We start from the raw sequence: 25,021 nt of genomic DNA, 5'->3' as shown, positions 1-25,021 counted from the left end.
TGTGTGTGTGTGTGTGTGTGTGTGTGTGTGTGTGTGTGTGTGTGTGTTTAGGGATTTTTTTCATTCTAGTCACAGCACCTTATACCAGTCTCAGGAAACTATGCTCTTACATAGAAAACTTGGAATATTAAACATTGCCTTCTTCATACTGCCATAACAACCCTCTCTTGGCAAACTTAGAGAGCCCTTACCTGTTACAATCCTGGACGCAGCCCCTGCAGTTCCCTTCTTTGAGGTAGCATGCCGCTCTATTTGAATACAAGATGCTTAGCTCATCCGAACTTGCACTTCCTAAAACCACATTTAATTAAACACTGTTTAAAACCCATTAGCAAAATCACAGGACTGCGGTCTCAACAACTGACTGCTGTCAGTCCTTCTGCCCGCTCAGGTGCAGAGCTCCGAGGAACTGTCCCGCACCGGCCACTCAGGGAAGGTAGGGCAGAGATCCATGAAAACCTGCCTGACCAGGACAGGCTCCGCATACCAAGGCATTGCTCATGCCCTTAGTCAATGCGGGGGTCAGTGCCTGTCACCGCGGGGGACCAGCTTCTGTCAGGGACCGGAGGTCGCTGCAGCATGACAGCTCCCCTACCTTCAGGTTCCAGCTGTGCTATCACGGCAGAGTACTGGGCAGCCGCCTCCGCGAACTGCCCGCCACGAAACAGCTCGTTGCCGCGGCTCTTGAGGCTCCCGGCACTGGCTGAGGCTTGGGGCTCCTCCGGGGGCTGGGTGTCGATGTAGCCGCTAGTGGCTGTCTCCCGCAGCTGCTCGCCGCGGGGCCCTGGTGTGCGGCCCCGCCGCGACCGCCTGCCACCCTGGCTCCGGCTCATCAGCTTCTTCGGGATGTTGCCCATGGCGCTCACAGCTGCTGTAGGGAAGGGCGCGCGGGAGATGAGAGCATCCTAGCCTTCTATCCAGCCCGCCCGGTGAAGTTGGCACCACCCCGGGGGCGGAGTCCCAGCTCACTGCTGCTGCCCACCTCGGCCCTATCCCTGAGCATAAGGTCCAGAGACCAACCGTACTGATCCCACCCAGATTAACGCCTTAACTGCTGAAGAGCAGGCTGGTTTTTCAAAGCCCTCTCCTTCACCAGAGGAGAAGTAGGTAGAGCTTGCATTCATTCGCTGTCAGAAATAAACTAAGTCCCTAGACCTTGGTCCACACGATAACGGCTATGCCCAAGGCCGGGGGACCATCTTTCTTATGAACTGGGGAAAAACGGTTATTTGAAAGATCAAGTCCACTCGAGGCAGGTGGATCTCTGTGAGCTGGAGGCCAGCCTGGTCTACAAAGAATCCAAGACAGCTAAGACAACATGGAGAAACCCTGTCTCGAAAACAAAACAAAACAAAACAAAAAATAAAGTCAAAGAGATTTTCAATTGATTTCAAAATAAATTCAGCAAAATCATAGAAAGTATTTAAGCTTAATGAGGCTTTAAAGATAGTAAACTTTCCATTCATAACTGGAGCCCCTGGAGGATATGACAAGTTTCAGGCCAGCATGGACTACACAGAGACACCCTGACTCAAAAAACAAAAACAAAACCTTGAATTTTCTATTCAGATACCACATTCAAACTAAAAATTGCTTTGAATTCAACTACAAGTTTCAGGCATTAATAATGATTCTAGTTTTAAATATTAAAATATTCATTTCGATTGTGGGTGTCTTACCAGTATTTAAGGCAGAGTATCTAACTATACCAAAGTGATTTTTTTTAAAAAGGTTTTATTGGCTTATTTATTTTTAGTCTATGTACATTGGTATTCTGCCTGTTTGTATGTGTGTGTAACAGACAGTGTCAGATCCATTAGAACTAGAGTTACAGACAGTTTTAAGATGCCATGTGGGTGCTGGGAATTGAACCCAGGTCCTAGAGCTGGTGGTGAAGTGGAGGCAAGAAGACCTCCATGAGGCAAACAGAACCTACAAATGCTCACGCTCTCAGGCATTCCCTGAGAACATGTTTTTGTTTTTTCCCTGGAGACAGGGCTTCTCTGTGTAGCCCTGGCTGTCCTATTCCCTCTGTAGACCAAGCTGGCCTCCAACTCACAGAGGTCCTCCAGTCTCTGCCTTCCAGGATTCTGGGATCACAGTCATGCACTACCAAACCCAGCTTTTTAATGTCTTCTAATTCCACCTTTCCCGGCCGCGTTTTCCATCCTCTTTCATAAACGAAAAGGTCTGAGACAGCAGAGAGAACCACGGTTACCTCATGAAAACAGGTGACTGATCACCTGTTCATGGCAATTACCCTAAAGTCAACACAGTAATACTAGTAAATACACTGCTTTCTGCCCCCCCCCCTTTTTTTTAGACAGATTCTCATACGAGGCTGGCCTAGTACTCATGACATCTCTCCTGCCTCAGCCTTCTGAGTCAAATTCAAGGTTCAAAAAAAAAAAAATCCAATTTGAATCACTAATAAAAAAGAGACTCAGTTATCATAACAATAGAAAAGGTTTTGTGTAATTGAATAAATTACAAGACTGGATCCAGCACACAAAGCAAAGCTCCAGTTTTCACTGATACCTGCTATTCAAGCCCTCACCTGAAGCCAGCAGGGTGTAAGCCCAAGCTGGAGCAGACAGAAAGACAAGGTGATGTGGGAAGGGAAAGAAGCATGCTGAGAATCAACAAATTAAATACATAAATACATCACACGAACAAGGTTCTGAGCCATGTTTATACTCAAGACATGTCTGATTGTGGCCTGTGTATAAGGATTCCTTGGACCCTGTGACTTCTTTCTCTTCTCAGCCTGTAAAACCTGTTCAATGAACTTCATATAGTACCTGATACTTTCCTGTACCAAAGAAAAGTTCTTAAGATAAAAAGTATCCTAAAACATTTCCCCTTAACCTCTAAACAATGTAATACCAGGGCCTCTGAGGCTCTCTAAGGAGCTCTGTGTCTTCAGGGACCAGGGTCCACATCTGGGCGTGGACACCTTCCCTTTCTTAAGCTCCTCTCCCCTCTCCACTGTCTTAATTTGTGCGCCTGCACCTATAGTAAACCTATTCTTAATAAATCAACTTCTAGCACATCCTGACAGGTCTACAAGTTCCTTCCTGCTGTAAGGCAGGACTGTCTGCTGTCCCTGAGGGGAGGCCAAGGAGGAGAGCCTCAAGCTTCTGACACACACAAGCTTCTGACTTGCCAGCAGGGTGGGAAGTGTAACATGATTTCTCTTCCTCTGTGGCACCCCCTCATGTTTGCCAGACAGCTGCTGATTGATTTACGACTCAGCAGGGGTCTCTGCCTTTACAGATCTCATCATCAGTCCTCACACCCAGCATTATCATTCCCTCTTTACAGAAGGCGAGAGACAGGAGGAACCCACTCTATGTAACTACATAGAGTGAGAGGCTAACACAGCTGGGATTTGAAATGTCTCAAAATGACTTTCAAAGTCTCTGGAGAGTCTTGGGAACTCTGTGAAGGGACAATGCTGGCACACTGTCAGAAGGTGCATCATAAAGAGACCTTGCCTTTGGAGTTGCTGGCATGGAAAGGATCATCAAAGTGTGGGTGTGTGTGAGGGTGAGATCCCCACATCCCCAGAGGGATCCCTGAGAAATATACCTGTTAGTATTTTGGCAGCCTACTTCTGGGTTGCCTAGGAACCTATGATGTCATATGTGTTGCCAGCCAGGTAACCACACCTGGAGGCGTGGTTACGTTGCTCCATAAAAGGATCAACCCACCATGTTGTCTCTCTCTTGCCTCTCCTGGCCTCTCCCCTTTCTCTGTCTCAGCACCCCCCTCTTTTCCCCCTATCACGTCTTATTCTCTCCTTCTCCCTCTCTCTTCATCTCCATCTAATAAACCTCTTTCATATAAAATCTGCTGTGTGCATAGTCATTGGTCTTAACATTTGGTGCTTTGGGTCAGGAAGGAGCTCTCTTGGTAGAACCTGGTCTGGTCATGCCAGGACCCCCTTATATTGGACCTCTTCTATAGATGGCTACACAAGATTTTTTTCTGCTCTATCTATCCCTAACCACCTATGCCTAAAAATCTTTACTTTTTCTCAACTGCACTGCCCTTACTGTGCACATCTGTCCTGCTGCTTGTAGCTGCTCAGGTGCTCTGAGCCCCAGGTACAGGGCATACAATGCACCAAAATCAGCTTGGGGAAACTAGAATGCTCCACTTCAGACAAACACAGCCTGCTTCTAGATAAGCAATTATTGGGGACCCTGTGCACACACAGATGGCTTTAAATTGCACCACTGCCTCAGGTCCCATGGGTGCGATTTTAAATTTCCCACGAAAGGCCTGCCGCTAGAGGTGGCTTGCAAATAAGGGTTTTCAGTTGCACCAACTTATGCCACATGCACGCAGAGAGTTTTAAACCGGGCCAGGACAGCTCTAACCACAGGCAAGCACCTGGTCTCCTTGTGCCCCACAGCTGTGCACAGCACATGGAGAGCCACCATGTTGATTTTTAAATAGAGAAGTCATGCCATGTGCTCACCCCTCCCCCATTCCTGCAAAACTCCAAGCTGCACACATTCAAACACTGACCTCTAAGGTGCTACTTCCAAGCTTTTAAAATCTTTTCTTCCTGATTTCTGTACACTCTCCTCTTAATATATATATATTAATATATATATAAATATAATATATTAATATAATATATATAAATGCTTTAAATTTTTATCTAATGATTTATATAATTTTCTCATTGGGTTTCATTTATAAGACTTCCTTAATCATAATTACTTCTCTGTTTATTTTATCTCCTTTTAGACTAGGAAAGCAACAAGCCTCATTTTAAATTGGTATGGTAATAAAATTTCAAAATTATAAATGTCTATTCAAATTAAGTTAATTTAAAATGTATGTCTAACTGCCTATGTCTTTATCAGTTCCTAAATTAATAAATGCTGTTTCCCTGCCATGAGCTGCCTATGATTGAGATTCACCACTAGGCTTTCTGGCTAATAGGTTTGATATAATAAATTCAAATGTAATTTACTATACTGTTGGTTTTAAAACTCATAACTCAGGGGTACAATATTTACCAATATTCTAAATTAAGATCTATTACTTTTAGAGGTATTTATGTTAAAACTTGGTCCTTGTGTTATATCTTCACTATCAAAAGGTTAAAATATGCTTGGTCTTGTTTTCTAAAAATGGTTTTATTATTAATCTATAGCAACTTTTTATATACTAATCATACAAAAAACTGTTATGCTCTCACTTTAATGGACTATATTTATGACTTTTAAGGCTCCAACTTAACAGGGACAAGACCTAAAGTCCTAATATTTAATGGTTAACAAATATAAATTAATAGTCATCTCATAGATAATCAATTTTTCTAACATGTCCAAAAATATTTTTATAGTCCTACAGAGGCAAACATGGTCTCACTGCCATCTTTAATAAACAGCTAAGGATGGTACTTGAGTCACCATACAGGAGTTGGTAAAAATAATAAGAGAAGAACCTTCCTGACAGGTTCATCTACATGCTGCAGACCTTGGCTGCCGCTCTGAGGCTGTCGGCACTCCCGCACAGAAAACAAGAGGACGCAATGCTCTATCCTGCCGGGATAGCCAAAAGTCAATTCTACCAGGTGACTGCTTCAAATGCAGCCAAAGGGGAAGTGGTCCCGCAGCTGCCTCAACAAGCCATGGCTGCCTGCTGGCAGACTGGCCTCTAGAAGTCAAAATACTACTATGCAGGTTTGTCCTCTGTGCCCAGCCATGGAGGCTCAACCAGCACAAGAGCCATAGATACTTCCAGCCTTCCAGCTACTTGGCCTGGCGGAGGACAAATGGCTCCTTTATTCAGTGACCTCCACACCCTTGCCCAACCCAGGTAACATTTCACCTCTGTTTTGGCCTCACACTGGGGTCCCACAGACATGTTGCCAACTTCTGTCTTTGGAGACTTCAGATGACTTCTCAGTTTCCTTCATGTGCAGGAGACCAGGTCTTAAGTCTGAGTCCTAGAGTTGCTATTGTCAGGCCTAGACACAATATACTTGTTGCCAGACTCAAGAAACAGGCCTAAATGAAACCTTTTACCATCCCTTCAGCTAAAAGACAATAAATGTTCATAGCAGTTTCATCGTCTCATGGTAAATAACTAGATACAAAGGCCTAAGAAAAATGTTGTTTGAGGGTCTAAGAAAGTGTCTTAAGATTGGTAATTGCTAGTTACAAATGTTTGAGGGTCCAAGAAAATGTTTTAAGGTTGGTAAATACAAGTTATAAAGGTTGCAAGGAGGTATCCTAAATAAGTAAAAATGCTTAATATTTCTTCCTGTTGCTATGCTACTGTTTTATTGACTGTCCAGAGTTTTGACCTTTATCAATAGAGCTCTGATTTATTAATCTAACTCTAATAAAAACATTCTACTATACCACCCACTGTCATGGTTCCAAGCTCAAGATTTTAAATCTCCATAATGTATACTTATACTAAAGGTTACGATCAAGTGAGCTGTTGTCCGTTCTACTTCACGAAAGGCTTCTGCCTTTTCAGAGCTCACCTTAAAGAATGCTTATGCTGTTAACACAGATGTGTATGTCTACTGCCTTTTCTACAGTGTATATTTCAGTGCAGATCACAATTGTGATGATAACATGTCTAAAGTTTTATCTCCTTCTTAAAACTTAAAAGTAATTCTTGTAAGCTGCAGGAAATCCACCTGAATCCAACTCTCAGGTCAATTGGGTTCCAGATAAGTACTGCACTTATTGCCTATCTCAGAGGGTAGGAGTCCTCTCCTTTCCCTGGTGTTGGGGCTTCCCTCTCCTGGATACTTGATTGCTACCTTCTACAGGCAACACTGGCTGGATTGGTGAGTTCTCCTCATTGATCAGCATAAACCCCTCTCTTGGTAGGAGAAGCTTGACCATTGAGCATCTGGCAACTTCCTACTATCTTTTGAGATGGAGCTCCCCCCCCCACAACCACTGGCCTTCACTGGCTATGGTTGACCCTTTTTGCTGACCTCCATTTAGAACTTCCTCTTTCATTGGGAGAGATTTTTTTTCCTCTACATGCACAGTTTCTTCCCCTCATGCTCACCTACGAAAATCCTAGCACTAGGTAAACTGTGTCTCCTACGGGCAGCTGTGCCCTTGGTCTCTGGCCAAAGCTGATGAGCTGTTGGACCTTGCTCCTGGGATGCCTTGACAGGTAACTGACTCCTACCCTCCCGATGGGAATAGTCCGTTCGTTCGTTCCTCCAGATTCTCCTCTGGGATGTCTTCTGGAGAATTTCAGGTTTCTACACCTAGTGCCTGCCTTAAGGGCCTCTAAGCTTACATACTTCTGTAACCAAACATGGCCTCAGTTTCCCTAGACAACAGATCCAAAGCAAAGCCTTTGTAATTCCTGCCAGTGACTGGGTAAATGGAGGTTCCCTCAAGTAAATGGAGGTTCCCTCAAGTAAATGGAGGTTCCCATGTTCAAGGCTCTTTGATCCAAACCTTCCACCTATGTTCACTCTCCCAAAAGTTTTAAATGTACACCTAAAAAAAATTTTTCTCCATAACTTACTTAACTTTATCTTCTTCCTATATATAGTTTCAGTATCCTGCCAGACCCAGATATTTCCTATATCCGCAACAGTGCCAAAGCAGCTAACACAGGTGTTCCAGTCTGACCTCACAGACTTCCATCAAGCTGGATCTGCATTTTCCCTCCCAGCCATGGATGCTTCCATAGACCCTGAACAGCATCGAAACAGCCTGTTCTTTCTGGACTTGGCCAGAATTTCAGCCTTTTGACCTCCCTATAGCACCCCCAGTGTCAGCAGGAAGTAGCCAGAAGAGAATCTACACCCATTATTCACTTATTATTAACAAAAGGCTGGAATGGTGTGCCTTGGGACCAGGATAAGCAGCTCCAGGTACTCCCAGAATTCCTCATTCCCTACCTGCTGCCTTTCGTGGCTGGCAACTCTCTACTGGCAACCTTCTACCCTGAACTTTCCAGAGCAGGGGCTTCCTCTCCTCTTCTTGACCATGTAATCCAGCCATTTGTTGCTATTATTTCTTTTCTCTCTTTAACCCCTTGCATGGCAACCAAGAGCTGCTTCTAATGAACCTAAATTTATATACTTTTACTTACTTTAACATGAGAAGCAGCCCAAGTTTCTCATTTTTTAATTATAGAAAACGGGAGGAATGTCAGTATTTTGGTAATCTGCTTCTGGGTTGCCTAGCAACCCATGATGTCATCATGTGTCGCCGGCCAGGTAACTATACCTGGCAGGCGTGGTTACGTTGCTTCTTAAAAGGATCAAACCTTCCAAGTTGTCTCTCTCTTGCCTTTCTTCTATCTTGCCCTCCCCTTTCTCTGTCAGGGCGCCTCCCTTTCTTCCCCCATCATGTCTCCCTCTCTCCTTCCCTCTCTCTCTTCATCTCCACCTAATAAACCTCTTTCATATAAAACCTGCTATGTGCATCATCATTGGTCCTATCAAATACCTAAAGAAGTCTCCTGTAGAGATGGAAGAGCAGAAAGACAGAAGTCCAGGAGCATGAGCTGCCTCAGAAACCAAAAATACTGGGGGTGGGGGAGGAGTCGGCAATAATCAAGATCGAAAGAAGGAATGAATAGCTAGTAATGATCCTTGGATGCAGCAGTGGTACAAGAAGAAAATCTTAATAAAACACTAATAGGCCTGTTTGAACGACACACTAAAAGGATCACACACCATGACCAAGAGGGATGTAGTATTGAATGAAGACGCAGAGGCCGGAAACATGGCTTATTGGCTAAGGGCACTGTCTGCTCTTGCAGAGGACCCAAGCTCAGTTCCTAGCACCCACATGTTGGTTCACGACCATCTCTAACTCCATAGCCAGGAGATCTGACACCCTCTGAGAATGCCAGGTATGCATGTGGTATACTTACATACATGCAAATAAAACACTTGTACACACAAAATAAATTAATCCAAATAAAACACTTGTACACATAAAATAAATGAATCTTAAAAAAATAAAATAAAATGGTAGTTCAACCTCAGACCTCAAGCCAGGTGTAGTCCCAGTACTCAGAGGTATAGATAGGAGAGAAAGCTCAAGTTCCAGGCCAGCCTGGTCTACACAGCAAGACCCTGTCTGAAAAAACAAAGCAAACAAAGCATGTGATTGCAATGGTATGAAACAAAAAGAATAGGCACAACCAGCAAAGATCAGTGGCTGGAGCAGCAGGTTAGAACTATTGGAGAAGGGGTGGCTGATAATGGGAATGAGGTGGCTTTGGAGGATGGTGAAAATGCCCCCTAATTAGACAGTGGCCATAGTCATCTAAAACACCAAAATCTGCCAACTTTGAAAAGTATGTTTCAGAGCAGAGAGCGACTGATTGTTTCTTAAACTAAAAGCCCTTCTTTCCTATAGACACACGAGGAGAAAGAGGAGTGATTGTAAGCGTGTGCATGGGTGGCTGTATGACTATGTGTGAATGTGTCTGTGAGTGTGTGTCATCTGTGGATGCGGTATGTGTATGTCTGTGTGTCTGTGTATGTGGGTACTTGTCTGTAGGTGTATGAAAACCAGAGTTCACATATTCTAGGCAAATGCTCTATCACTGAGCCTACATCATTGTGAACAGAAACCTGAATCAGCATGGCCGTAGCATGTTATTACTGAATAGAGTTATAAGACGCTTCTCTCTGATGGTCCCTGTGGCAAGTGCCTCAGAAGTACCACTGCCCTGCCCTGCCCCACTTTAGATCCTCAGAAAGTGGAGAGCCAAGAGAAGCATTTCTGTCCAGGACAGCCAGGACTACATATATCGACCCTGTCTCAAAAAAGAGAGCTAGAACATTTCTGACCCATTATTTAGTGCCCGCTCCATGATAATGTATAGATTAAATGATATTTAAAATATGTTATATTCAAAAATGTATATCAGTATTTTCAAAATGAGTATAACTTACAACAAAGGACACTTCCTCTATCCTGGCCAATTTGATAGGAAAAATACACTTAATTTTTATATCAATAAATAATTAATTAGTAATTTCCCTAGCAATTTGTCTGCTAATCTGCTCATCCTTCTGAGATAACTGGTTTTGTAAAAGCTGTTCATATCATGAGCTCATTTGCCCTTGCTGACCTAGTCTGGAGTTCACACTTCAGTTGTTCATATGGTTCCCAACAGAAACAAGTGGGGTTACCATGTTTATGTAAATCAAATTTATCTTGCTCTCTATAATTTTATATATTATTTCAACTCTTAGAAATCTCTGCTTTCTACCTCCAAATCCTGCCAAGTTTAGGGCAGAAGAGTATTTATATGCTATTCTTCTGTTTGTGAGTGACTTTAACTTTCTTATATTTCGGTTGAGGATTTAGCTCAGTGGTAGAGCGCTTGCCTAGCAAGTGCAAGGCCCTGGGTTCAGTCCTCAGCTCTGGAAAAAAAATAACAAAAAGACCAAAAATAAAAATAAAATAAAAAACCCTTCTTACATTTCACTTTAAACAAACAACAGCACTAGAAGAAGCTAGATGCTCACGTATTTGGTTTTTGAGGCTGGGCTCATAGAACCCAAGCAGGCCTTGAACTTGGTATGAAGACAAGGGTGACCTTGAATTTCTGATCTTTCTACTCCACATTATAAACAAATGTTTCTATGCCACACTTAGATGCCCACTTTCTTTGATTGCTTCTCAGACTGTGTAAGTAAAGAGATAAAATACCAAAGCCTGACAGCCACAGCTGTGTTATAACACTTTCAACAGGGAAGGAGAAATAAATGTGCAAGTTCTGAGAGAAAGCTCAGGAACTCTGGCCAACTGGCAGGTGTTTCTTAATACAAGTTCTATAAAGCAGAGGTAGAAAGACAGGAAAGAAAAAAAAAAACAAACCTGAGTGTCTAATCGTAGTTTCTACCACAGTGTAGGTGCTCAATAACTGTCACTTGTGAAACTGAATACTTAGCTGTATGCTGCCTCAATCTGGATGAACTGGGCCTGACAGGCTATCCCCAATGAGTGAGTTAGTGATCACAGAGGTCCCCAAAGCACCCAAAGCAATGCAGGCTACTGTCATTGCTCTTGGTTGTCCACAACAACTAGCTGATGAGGGTGTGTTGCCAAAGACACCCACACTTTGGCTGCAGGCTGTCACCAGGAAATCTCCCCTGTAGGTTAGCCTTCATAATGCTGGCAGGAGTTATATAGGCTCCCAGGAGAAGAGACAATGGTCTTACCCTGTGCTGGACCCTGCATGCTATAACGCCAACCTACAAGCAAGGATATCCTCTCTGGTACAAGAATGGCAGAACTGTTATGTGGCAACTAACCACTGAGTTGAATGAGTTTGAGGTCTGGTCTCCAGCAGGAAATTCATGCGTGATATTGTAAATAGGGTGAACACCCATGATCAGGAAGCCATAGCTCTAGAGAAGAACTTACTGATATAAACTGACTCATTCTTATAAATATTCATGTTGTTAAATTCCTTTCTAAACATTTATCTTTATATTCATAGATTTATGCTGGTCAGAGAAACTTCTTATTGTGGTGGTAGTGATTAATAGAGGAATGTTTTCAAAAGCTGAACAAAAGTGACTCTATCAAATAACCCCAACAAAATGCACCCAAAGCTTGGTGTAGAAAGAACAGGCTATGGGCAATTGCTGTGACCTGCTGTCCTCTTGGTCCCTGCATGGTTGTTGCACACATGAACCCACAGCAGCCATGGTTATCTAAGGAAGACCTACACAAGGTCAGGCCGGTTAAAGACTCCAGTGTGGGTAAGGGGATGGCTCCCAGGTCCTAGCCCTTGTCAAGGTGTGTCAGCTATGGCTTCTAGGAAAAGGAGAGTCACTTTTCTCTAGGAGTTTTGCCACTCATGTTTCCTCATGTTTAAATGCATATGGGTAGCATAATTGGATTCCATGGATTAAATACATAAATAACAAAAATATAGGAAGGGAGCATGACATTGGGAGGGAGATATTGGGAATCCTGGGAGAGAGCTGGTATGGGAATGAGGGTGGAGATACATGTATGAAGTTTCCAAAGAATAAATAAAATATAACTAAAGAGCTAGGCCTGACTACTGTTGGTGGAATTTGTAACCAAGCAGCAGCCCTGGCCAAGGTACTAAGACACTGCTTGCTAGATTTTCCTATGATCTTCAATGCTCCCTGGAACATAAAACTATAGTGACTAAGAACTCTTTCTTAGACTGTGCTGGGATATGATATGTAAAGATTCTAAGCCTTCTAGACTATTACATAACATCATTTTCCTAAAAGCAACTGAGATTGCTTTTCTCCTGTCCAAAGTTCAGGGACCTGTTTCCACATGCCATCCAATCACGTAATGTGGTAGAGGCCAAAATAAGCCTTTACCACATTACAAAATAATAAAAAATTCCAGTGTATTTATTCCCTCTTAGAGTGAAAGGATTACCTTGAAGTCCCGGCATTCATCCCATGTCATCTTTCTTTAATAGCTGATAACAGGAAATTCGCCGAAACTCGCTACTCTCTTAATGTCTGTTTTTCTGTTAAGAATTTTTGTATTTTTCTGAATCTTAACTTTATACATCCCCTAATCCTGCAGATGATTGTTGGAAGGGGACCAAATGACAGGATCAGAAATGTTTTCGTAGGGCACAGAACTGTTAAATAACATACTACAACCATCCTGGTATAAAATCAGTAGTACAGCACTTGCCGGGCACACATGAGGCCCCAGCTTCAGTTAAACACACGTGCAGAGTGCACACATGTACATGTACATACACACACACACACACACACACACACACACATACACACACACACACACACACACACACAAGAATCCTTTATGTATGCCAAACTGAATGGTGCACTAGCAATGCAGCCTGGTGATATTAAACATCATTTAACGGAACTTCTTTGCCTGCCGTCTATGCCTGTCAACGACTTACAGTGTACAGACCGGCCACACACACCTAAGGCCATCTTCAACCATCTGACTCAGAACTGCACAGAGGTGACGAAGAGCTTCACCTTTCTCTGTGCCCGGGGCATGATCTTTAAGCAGGGGCCAGCCAGGCAAGCAGAGTGCCGCACTACGCATAATCCCAACACTCAGGAGGTGGAAGCAAGGGGACAGCTATGAGTTCAAGGCCAGCCTGTAGTTTATAGCAATGACCCTATCTCAAACAAAACAAAACAAAAAAGATATGTGTAATTATAATTGCAGGTTCCTTGAAAGTAAGCCAAAGCATATCCTAGTTCAAATCTCTGTTCTCTCTCTCGTTCTCTCTTTCTCACACATTAATGGCAAGGGAAGGTAAGATAAAAAACAAAACAAAGTGCTCGCTTCGGCAGCACATATACTAAAATTGGAACGATACAGAGAAGATCAGCATGGCCCCTGCGCAAGGATGACACGCAAATTCGTGAAGCGTTCCATATTTTTAAATCGATGTATCTGTCAAAGAAAATGTTAAATCCAAAAAATTCCTGACACAGACCGTCCAAGAAATCCAAGACAATATGAAAAGACAAAACCTAAGAATAATAGGAATAGAGGAAAAAGAAGACTCCCTTCTCCAAGGCCCAGAAAATATTTTCAACAAAATCATTGAAGAAAATTTCCCCAAGTTAAAGGAGAAGCCAATAAGGATACATGAGGCCTACAGAACACCCAACAAATTTGACCAGAAAAGAAAATCCTCCCGCCACATAATAATCAAAACAGGAAGTATACAGAACAAAGAAAAAATACTAAAAGCTGCAAGGGAAAAAGGCCAAGTAACATATAATGGCAAACCCATTAGAATCACACCTGACTTTTCAACAGAAACTATGAAAGCCAGAAGGGCCTGGACAGATATCATGCAGACCCTAAGAGAACACAGATGTCAACCCAGGCTACTATACCCTGCAAAACTCTCAGTCCTCATAGACGGAGAAAACAAGATATTCAATGACAAAAACAAATTTCAACAATACCTACACACAAATCCAGCATTACAGAAGACACTGGAAGGGAAAATACAACCCAAGAAAATTAGCTTCTGTCAAGAAAACACAGGAAATAATTAACCTTACTACAGCAAAACAAAAAGCAACCAAGCACACAAACTTATGAACACAGCCAACATCAAAATCAAAGGATCTAACAGCCACTGGTCATTAATCTCTCTCAACATCAATGGACTCAACTCTCCAGTAAAAAGACACAGATTAACAGAATGGATACGTAAACAAAACCCAGCAATCTGTTGCATACAAGAAACACACCTAAGGCACAAAGATAGACATTACCTGAGGGTAAAAGGTTGGAAGATGACTTTCCAAGCAAATGGACCCAAGAAACAAGCAGGAGTAGCCATTCTAATATCTGATAAAATAGACTTTCAACCAAAATTAATAAAAAGAGATGAGGAAGGACACTTCATACTCATCAAGGGAAAATTCCACCAGGAAGACATCACAATCCTGAACATCTATGCCCCAAATACAAGAGCACCCACATTTGTAAAAGAAACATTGATAAAATTTAAACCACATATAGATCCCCACACATTAATAGTGGGAGACTTCAACACCCCACTCTCAACAAAGGACAGGTCAACTAAACAGAAATTAAACAAAGAAACAATATCTCTGACAGAGGTCATGAATCAAATGGACCTCACAGACATCTACAGAACTTTACACCCAAACACAAAAGAATTTACCTTCTTCTCAGCACCTCATGGAACCTTCTCCAAAATAGACCATATAGTTGGTCACAAAGCAAGCCTCAACAGATACAAGAAGACTGAAATAATCCCTTGTATCCTGTCTGATCACCATGGAATAAAGCTGGACTTCAACAACAACAGAAATAGCAAAAAGCCTACACACTCATGAAAACTGAACAACTTGTTACTAAATGACAGCTGGGTCAGGGAAGAAATAAAGAAAGAAATTAAAGCCTTTCTAGAACTCAATGAAAATGAAGACACAACATACCCTAACTTGTGGGACACAATGAAAGCAGTGCTAAGAGGAAAGTTCATAGCACTAAGTGCCTTCAAGAAGAAATTCGAGACAGCTCATTCAAGCAACTTAATGGCCCACTTAAAAACCCTAGAAAAAGAAGAAGCAGACACACCAAAAAGGAGTAGACGGCTGGAAATAATCAAACTCAGGGCTGAAATCAATCAATTAGAAACAAATAAAACAATTCAAAGAATCAATGAAACCAAGAGCTGGTTCTTTGAGAAAATCAACAAGATAGACAAACCCTTAGCCAAGCTAACTAAAAGGCAGAGAGACACCACCCAAATCAACAAAATCAGAAATGAAAAGGGGGACATAACTACAGACACTGAGGAAATCCAAACAATCATTAGGACTTACTTCAAAAGTCTATATGCCACAAAATTTGAAAATCTAAATGAAATGGACAATTTTCTTGATCGATTTGACTCACCAAAGCTGAATCAGGACCAGGTAAATCAACTAAATAGTCCTATATCCCCCAAAGAAATAGAAGCAGTCATCAAAAGTCTCCCATCCAAAAAAAGCCCAGGACCAGATGGCTTCAGCGCAGAATTCTACCAGACCTTCAAAGAAGAGCTAACTCCAATTCTCTTCAAACTATTCCACAAAATAGAAACAGAAGGAACATTACCAAACTCATTCTATGAAGCCACAATCACCTTGGTACCTAAACCTCACAAAGACTCAACAAAGAAAGAGAATTTCAGGCCAATCTCCCTTATGAACATTGATGCAAAAATACTTAACAAAATACTTGCAAACCGGATCCAAGAACACATCAAAGATATTATCCACTATCCACATGACCAAGTAGGCTTCATCCCAGGTATGGAGGGGTGGTTCAATATACGGAAATCCATCAATGTGATCCACCATATTAACAAACTGAAAGAAAAAAACCACATGATAATCTCCCTAGATGCTGAAAAAGCATTTGACAAAATCCAACATCCATTCATGTTTAAAGTACTGGAGAGATCAGGGATACAAGGCACATATCTAAACATAGTAAAGGCGATATACAGCAAGCCTATAGCCAACATCAAACTGAACGGAGAGAAACTTAAAGCAATCCCTCTGAAATCAGGGACAAGACAAGGCTGCCCACTGTCTCCATATCTCTTCAACATAGTGCTGGAAGTCCTTGCTAGAGCAATAAGACAGTCGAAGGAGATCAAGGGGATACAGATGGGAAAAGAAGAAGTCAAATTATCACTATTTGCAGATGATATGATAGTATATATGAGTGACCCCAAAAACTCTACCAGGGAACTCCTACAGCTGATAAACACCTTCAGCAAAGTGGCCGGATATAAAATTAACTCAAAAAAATCAGTAGCACTCCTGTATACAAAAGACAAAAGGGCTGAGAAAGAAATTAGAGAAACAACACCATTCACAGTAGCCACAAATGACATAAAGTACCTTGGCGTAACCCTAACCAAGCAAGTCAAAGACTTGTATGAAAAAAATTTCAAGTCTCTGAAGAAAGAATTAGAGGAAGATATGAGAAGATGGAAAGATCTCCCATGCTCATGGCTTGGCAGGATTAACATAGTAAAAATGGCCATCTTACCAAAAGCAATCTACAGATTTAATGCAATTCCCATCAAATTGCCAACACAATTCTTTACAGACCTGGAAAGAAAAATTCTCAACTTCGTATGGAATAACAAGAAACCGAGAATTGCTAAAACAATCCTCTACAATAAAAGATCTTCTGGAGGTATCTCCATCCCTGATATCAAGCTGTACTATAGAGCAACAGTTATAAAAACTGCATGGTACTGGCATAGAAACAGAATGGTGGATCAATGGAATCGAACAGAAGACCCAGAAATAAACCCACACACTTACGGACACCTGATTTTTGACAAAGATGCCAAAACCATACAATGGAAAAAAGATAGCATCTTTAACAAATGGTGCTGGTCCAACTGGATGTCTACATGTAGAAAAATGCAAATAGATCCATACTTATCACCCTGCACAAAACTGAAGTCCAAGTGGATCAAAGACCTCAACATAAAACCAGACACATTAAATCGGCTAGAAAAAAAAGTGGGGAATACCCTAGAACTCATTGGTACAGGAGAAAACTTCCTGAACAGAACACCAACAGCACAGGCTCTAAGAGCAACAATCAATAAATGGGACCTCATGAAATTGAAAAGCTTCTGTAAAGCAAAGGACACCGTCATCAAAACAAAGCGACTGCCTACAGATTGGGAAAGAATCATCACCAACCCTCTATCTGACAGAGGACTCATATCCAATATATATAAAGAACTAAACAAGCTGAAAAGCAACAAACCAAGTAATCCACTTAAAAAATGGGGAACAGAGCTAAAGAGAGAATTCTCTGCAGAGGAATATCGAATGGCAGAGAAGCACTTAAAGAAATGCTCAACCTCATTAGCCATTAGGGAAATGCAAATCAAAACAACCCTGAGATTTCACCTTACACCCATCAGAATGGCCAAGATGAAAATCTCAAGGGACAACACATGCTGGAGAGGTTGTGGAGAAAGGGGAACCCTTCTCCACTGCTGGTGGGAATGTAAACTGGTACAACCACTCTGGAAATCAATCTGGCGCTTTCTCAGACAACTAGGAATAGCGCTTCCTCAAGATCCAGCCATACCACTCCTAGGCATATACCCAAAAGAGGCACAAGTACACAACAAGGACATTTGTTCAACCATGTTTGTAGCAGCTTTATTTGTAATAGCCAGAAGCTGGAAACAACCCAGATGCCCCTCAACTGAAGAATGGATGCAGAAACTGTGGTACATCTATACAATGGAGTATTACTCAGCAATGAAAAATAAGGAAATCATGAAATTTGCAGGTAAATGGTGGGACCTGGAAAGGATCATCCTGAGTGAGTTGACCCAGAAGCAAAAAGACACTCACGGTATATACTCACTCATATAAACATACAATATAGAATAAACCCACTAAAAGCTGTACATCTAAACAAACTAAGCAAAGGAGAGGACCCTAACTAAAATGTTCAATCCCCATCCTGAAAGGCAAAGAGGATGTACATCAGAAGAAAACGAAAATAGGAAACAACCTCGGAACCCGCTACAGAGGGCCTCTGAAAGCCAGAAGAAAACAGGAAACAACCTTGAAACCTGCCACAGAGGGCCTCTGAAAGCTTCTGCAGTATAGATTGTCAAAGCAGATGCTGAGCCTGATGGCCAACTGATGGGCAGAGTGAATGGAGTTTTATGTAAGAAGTGGGAAATAGTAAGAGCTGGAGGGAACGGGAACTCCACAAGCAGAGCAACAGAACAAGATAATTTGAACACAGGGAACTTCCCAGAGACTCATACTCCAACCAAGGACTATTTGTGGAGATGACCTGGAACCCCTGCACAGGTGTAGCCCATGGCAGTTCAGTGTCCAAGTGGGTTCCATAGTAATGGGAAGAGGGACTGCCTCTGACATAATCTGATTGGCCTGCTCGTTGATCACTTCCCCCTGAGGGGGGAGCAGCCTCACCAGGCCACAGTAGAGGACAATGCAGCCACTTTTGATGAGAACTGATAGACTAAGATCAGAAAGAAGGAGAGGAGGACCTCCCCTATCAGTGGACTTGGGGAGTGGCATGCATGCAAAAAGGGGAGGGAGGGTGGGATCGGCAGGGGAGGAGGGAGGGGCTCATGGGGGGATACAAAATGAATAAAGTGTAATTAATAAAAATAAATAAAAGATTTAAAAACAAAACAAAACAAAACAAACAAAAAGACCAACAGATCAACATCATTCTGTTTTTCTCACTGGCAAATCTAAAAACTGTCTACCTTTACAAAATCCATATGAGGGAGGGGGCTACAGCTGGAATACAAAGTGAATAAATTGTACTAAATAAAAAATACAAAAAGAAACCCATAGCCACCAAAAATTTCCTTCAGAAATAAAGTTAAAAAGCTATCCTGCAAGCCGGGCATGGTGGCACATGCCTGGAATCCCAGCACTCAGGGAGCAAATGCTCAGGGAGCAGAGGCAGGCAGATTCATGTGAGTTTGAGGACAGCCTGGTCTTACAAAGCAAGTCCAGAGCAGCCAGGGCTGCTACACAGAGAAACGCTGTCTCAAAAATAAAATAAAACAAACAAACAAAGCTATCCTGCAATAACGAAAAATCCTCATGCACCATGGCACATTTCTGCAATCCCAAAAGTTGGAGATAGAGGCAAGAACATCATGAATTCAGAGTCATCAATACTGAGAAATGGGATGAATGCTGGAGAGAGTGGCTCATGTCTGTAATCCCAGCCCTTAGGAAGGTGAGGCAGGAGGATCGCCATGAATTCTGGGCCAGGCTAGACTAAAGAGTAAGACCCTGTCTAAAAACAATAGCACATAAAAAAGAAAAAGCCCACCACAATACACGTGCTGGTGAAGGAACAGAAGGCCACACGGTTTCATAAAGCAGGACAGAGTGCACAGGGCAGCAGGCCTTGGTTTGAGGAGTTGACTGTGAAGCTATGTTAAGGACAATGCATCACAGAAAGGACAAACAGGGGAGTCAGTACAACAGAACACCACCACAACTCTACTGACCACACAAGGACCAACTAATTCTTTGATACAAAGTAAAGTTAATTCAAATGAGTGAAGACAATTTCCAACAAGTAGTTTGGAAAATTCAGAAGCTGAAAGTATGAAATTTTGAAAAGGGAGCAGGTGTGGTGGTGCATACTTTTAATCCCAGTGCTTGGAGGGAGGTGGGAGCAGAGACAGGCAGGTATCTGTGAGCTTAGAGAGTTCCAGGCCACCCAAGGCTACACAGTGAAACCTTGTCTCAACAATAAAAGCAGTAACAAAAACTTTGAAAAGGAAACATGGAAGAAAAAATCTTCATGATTTTGGCCTAGGCAGCAGTTATAACATTGACAACATAATTTATGTTATTAAAATTGAATAACTTTAACTTCAACAAAATTGCTGTAAAAGACATTGCTAGAAAAATTAAAAGCAGCAATTATGGAAGGGGAAAATACTTACTTATAGATAAGACTTGGGTAAGAAACAGGCTTGGTAGCACACCTGAAGCGACCCATCACTTCAGAGGTGGGGTGAGGAGGGTCTGAAGTGCAAGGTAACTTTCAACTACATGTAATTGGGTAAGAAGACCCATTTAAACATTAGCAGAACACTGGGCATGGTAGTGCATGCATGTAATCCCAGGCTCAGGAGGCAAAAGCAGATTTAAAGTTAACCTGCAAATGGCTAGTGCCATGTAGACACAGCCACAAGTAGAGTAAAGGGTTGACAAGAAAAAGGTGAATTTTGGAGATTGTATTGTGATGGCTATTCTTGGTTGTCAATTTGACTACATCTGGAATTAACTAAGACCCCCAAATGGGGCATACCAGTGACAGATTTTTGCTTAATTTGAAGTGGAAAGATTACTTTTAATTTTTGAGGTGGGAAGACACACCTTGAATCCAGATCTTTTCAGGTCTTTAATCTTGGCCACGCCTTTTGCTGGCAGCCCACATTAGGACATGGAAGCAGGAAGCTTTTGCCCTTTGCCTGCATGCCCTCACCTTGTTAGAAAGTCCTTTCCTTCAATGGCATTAGAGCCCACATCTTCCGAATTCTAGCATATACTGAACACCAGCTGAGGCATCCAGACTCATGGATTCTTGGATCTTTCATTCACAGGAAGCCATTATTGAGTTAGCTTGACCCCAGCCTGTAAGTTATTCTAATAAATCCATTTTCTATATATAAAGATTCATTCTATACATTTTGTTACTCTAGTGTTAAAGGTTGGTCTGCTGATAATTACTTGTTCTCTGTGTAAACCTGCCTAAGTCATTACACCTGATTTGCTAAATTAACCAGCCTGTACCATGGCAGAGCAGAATGGGGTGGGCGTGGCTAAGGTTCCTGAGCTTTGGAGAATCCCAGGAAGAATCACCAGTGAGACCGACAGATGGGAAGAGAGGAAGGAGGAGAACGCCAGGATGGGTTAGCCTGGGGAAAACATCATGTGGGCTGAGGAAGGACTCTAATAACAGCGTGAAAAGGCCCAGATGGAGAATATAAGCAAGTACCATGGGATTATGGATGAAGGAAAGTCCAATTGAGGAGGATTAAGGTGGATGGCATTGGATGGGGGCTGGGAGATGGATGGTGAAGATATCGAGACAATGCAAGTGAAATATCTGCCCACCCCAAGGTAAATAAGGCGATTATAAATCTAACAGGTGTCTGTGTTTCATTGTTTGTGATAGTGAGTTAAATAACATTAGGGCTAATAAATAATATATAGCCCAAAACCTTTTTTAAAATTTACTACAACACTCTAGAGAACCCTGACTAATACAAAAGTAAACCGCACTAAGAAAAGATGATAGCCAGGCATGGCCTTTAATCCCAGCACTTTGGAGGTACACACAGGTGAATCTTTGTGAGCTTCAGAATAGCCAGGGCTTCATAGTGAGACCCCAGATAATGATGATGATGATGGTGGTGGTGGTGGTGGTGGTGATATTAGTCTGGCTAGCAGGTAAAGGTGCTTGGTATCAAGTCTGACACCCTAAATTTAATCTCAGAATTCATGTACTGCGAAGAGAGAATTGGCCTCTATAAGCTTGTCCTCTGTCCCCAACACATGTGCTACATGTGTCCCTATCTAGCACACAAAATAATTAAATGTAAACATTAAAAAAAAAAAAAGCAGGGCTAAACTTGACTGTAAACTTTAGATGAAGCTACAGCAAAGTTTGGGAAGCTAACAATTTCTATAGCAACAGAGCCTGCGACCCCTCCTCCCTCCATAAAGCAATGTCAAGATGGAAACAGCAATTTGCATAATCAGAATGGAAAGATGCCTCACCCTTATCCACACCACCATCTTCACATTTATTTCTGATTTCCTTTTCACCTTCATCTCCCGAGTTTTCAACTTCTTCGATAACCATCTTTTTCCCTTTGGTTTGGAGCTCAGAGGTAGGCTCTGAACTCTTCAGATCTCTTTCAATCTCTGACAAGGTTTTCTGCAACATAATTAAATGTTTTTCTTTTAATAAAAATACAATCATTATTCTGGTAAGAATATGAAGCTATTTTAAAATGAATAAACAAAAAGGCTTTAAAACTCAGTCTAGTTTCCTTTTTACAATAATTTCACTGTTTTACCCAATTAAAATGACTTATGCACAGTATAAAATATGACAACAAATAATTGGTCAGTGAATAACAACCCAATAGAATAAAATAGAAGCAATAAAATAGAACAATAAAATAGAAGCAAAGCAGGCTGAAGGGACAGCTCAGAGATCAAGAGCACTGACTGCTCTCGCAGAGGACCGGGGTTCAATTCCCAGCACCCATACAGCAGCTTACAACCATGTGTAACTTCAGTTCTCAGAAATCTGGTACCCTCTCATGGCTTCTCAGGCATAAAGCATGTGTGTGGCAAACAGTCATGCATGTAAAACATTCAATATAAAAACAATTCATTTAAAAAGAAGAAAAACAAGTCACCCAAACTCTACCCATTCACTTAACACTGCTGACTTCTGATAGGCTTCCAGATGTTTCTGTGCACACACACTAATAGACATGAGCAGTTTATACAGATGAAATACCCACAGATGAAGTGAAAGATAGTGTTCAAAGTCCTGGCATATTAAAAAAGAAAAAGAAAAAAAAATTCTGACATACTGTATGCCATCTACAAAGAAAAACATGTATATAGACCCTTCCCATTAAATATTTAAAATTATTGTACTTGTGTAAGTATATGCTACATGCATGTTAGTGTCTGTAGAGATTAGAAGAGGTTGTTGTTCCCCTGTATCTGGAGTTACAGGCAGTTGTAGGCTGATATGGGTCCTAAGAACCAAACTTGGATCCTTTGCCCTTAACTACTACTGCTGAATCATGTCTTCAGGCTCTAAAAATTAACATTCCTGGTGTGTGTGTGTGTGCGCGTGCATGCGTGTGTGTGTGTGTAGGGAGTTGGTATCCTAAAGTTTGGATTCTTCAGTCATCACTCAAACCCACTTAGCAGTCAGCACTCATACGGGTTACTCTGTATAATCAGTGTGGGACTTGGGAACAAGAAGAACTTGTCTACCGTGAGTAAAAGCCCCTTCTGTGTATCCTAGGATACTGTGATGGTTTGACTGAGAATTGACAAGCTCGTATGTGAATGCTTGGTCCCTTATTGGTGGATCTGTTTTGGGAAGGATTAGGAGGTGTGGCCTTACTGGAGAAGGTTTATCACTAGGGGTGGGCTTTGAGGTTTCCATCTTCCAGTCTGCTGATTGTAGACAAAATGTAGGTGCTCTCTCTCTCTCTCTCTCTCTCTCTCCCTTTCTCTCTGTCTGTCTCTCTCTCCATCTCTTCTCTCTCTGAACATACCTTTAATCCTAGCACCCAGGAGGCAGAAGCAGACAGATCTCTGAGTTTGAGGCCATGCTGGTCTACAAAGTTCCAGGACAGCTGGGGCTCCACAGAGAAACCCTATCTTCAAAAACCAAAAACAAGGACATAAGTTCTCATATCTTTCCTGGTGCTTCACAGCTATTCTTTAGGCCTTAGGTCAGAAGCGAAGAGCTGTACCAGTCCACTCAGTTAAGGAAGCAGTGCTACCAACTCTTGTCTGTGGCCTTGGGGCTCACTTATAATCTTCTATGTACTCCACATAATAAATTGAGATTATCTCAGAGAAAAGCACTGACTCCATCAGTACAGAAGAGAGAAAACTGTTGTTCAGTGGCAGCTTTCTATTTCTGCGTAACTTTTTCTTTCTTGTTAAATGTTGTTTTGTGGTAGTGGTGACAGGGACCGTGCTGGTAGCTGAACCCAGGATCCTGTGCAATCGAGGAAAGCTCTGTTCCACTGAGCTACCCTAACCCTACACACACTTCACTTAATAATTTGCTTTCTCCCATCTCAGGTAGATGTCAACAGTTTAGAGCTTTTAAACTCCACAAACTGTGCATTCACCTGCAACATGATTTATTCAGCAAGACTGATGCCACTTTTAACATATATCCAGAAAGAGCTGGGCACTCGGGAGGCAGAGGCAAATGAATTTCTGTGAATTCACTGCCAGTCTGGTCTATGTGGGGAGCTCCAGGACAACTAGAAATAACAAATAAAACCAGAAACAGAAAATTACAGAATTAGGTTAAAAAAATAATTTTCCTGATGGGCACAGAGGCACACACCTGTAATCCCAGCATTTTGGAGGCAGAGGTAGGTGGATGAATCTGTGAGTTTGAGGCCAGCCCTGGTCTACAAAGTGAGTCCAGGACAGCCAAGGTTACACAGGGAAACCCTGTCCTGAAGAACAAACAAACAAACAAACAAACAAAAATCATTTTCAATACTTACCTTGGCCAAATCATTATCAGGCTCTACCTGCAGGACTCGTTTCAGATCATCCACAGCCTCCTGGAGCTTGTTTTGATGTTTATATGTAGTAGCACGTCTCAGGAGAGCTGAAAATGCATCAAAATGAATGCTCCACAGTTTAACATATAGCACGATGGCTTTTTGCAAGAAGGAAAGTATAAGCAGCACAGGACACTAGCACGTGGAGCTTGAATCCCTGGGTCCATGCTGTGGAGCGCATAGAAAATGACCCTGCTGCTTGCAGAAGGGGCCTCATTGGGTACCAGACTGATTTTTAAATTCCTTGATACTTCTATACACGCATGTTATGCTTTGGTCCAATCTATTCTCTAGCACCCAAGGACATTGGTATTTGAAACTTGGTTCCAGTTGGTGGGGTTATTTGGGGAAGTTTAGGAGGTACAGCCTTCTTGGAGGATGCAAGACAGTAGGAGCCAGCTTTGAGGGAAAAGAGCCTCACCCTACTTCCCACTGGCTCTCTCTAGCACTTGTGTTAAAGATGTGAGCTCTCTCGGTAGTCTGCTCCTCCTGTCATGCCTCCCTACCATGACAGACTCTTCTCCCTGGAACCATAAACTGAAACACACTCTTTCTGTGTTAACTTGCCTTGGTCATGGCTGTTTTGCCATAGCATAGA

General features: G+C 42.1%; 1 protein-coding gene and 1 non-coding gene across 2 annotated transcripts in view; one reads left to right on the top strand and one right to left on the bottom strand.

Annotated features, from left to right (window-relative positions):
* The window catches only part of Spag1 (sperm associated antigen 1), a 65,938-nt gene that overhangs the window by 20,633 nt on the left and 20,284 nt on the right, over positions 1-25,021 (bottom strand). Inside the window, exons 8-11 of the mRNA XM_055622674.1 lie at positions 24,364-24,470; positions 21,854-22,013; positions 596-868; positions 192-291 (exon numbers count right to left, since the gene is read on the bottom strand). Coding sequence (XP_055478649.1) covers positions 192-291; positions 596-868; positions 21,854-22,013; positions 24,364-24,470 — 640 coding nt within the window. The remainder of the gene's footprint in view (positions 1-191; positions 292-595; positions 869-21,853; positions 22,014-24,363; positions 24,471-25,021) is intronic.
* On the top strand, positions 13,309-13,415 carry LOC129691538 (U6 spliceosomal RNA). Its single transcript, XR_008722480.1, has one exon. It is a non-coding gene; the product is annotated as a U6 spliceosomal RNA (small nuclear RNA).

The sequence above is a fragment of the Psammomys obesus genome, unplaced genomic scaffold, assembly GCF_907164565.1.
Source record: "Psammomys obesus unplaced genomic scaffold, mPsaObe1.curated_primary_1811, whole genome shotgun sequence".
NCBI classification, from domain to species: Eukaryota; Metazoa; Chordata; class Mammalia; order Rodentia; family Muridae; genus Psammomys; species Psammomys obesus.
This window is presented reverse-complemented; position numbering and strand designations above follow the sequence as displayed.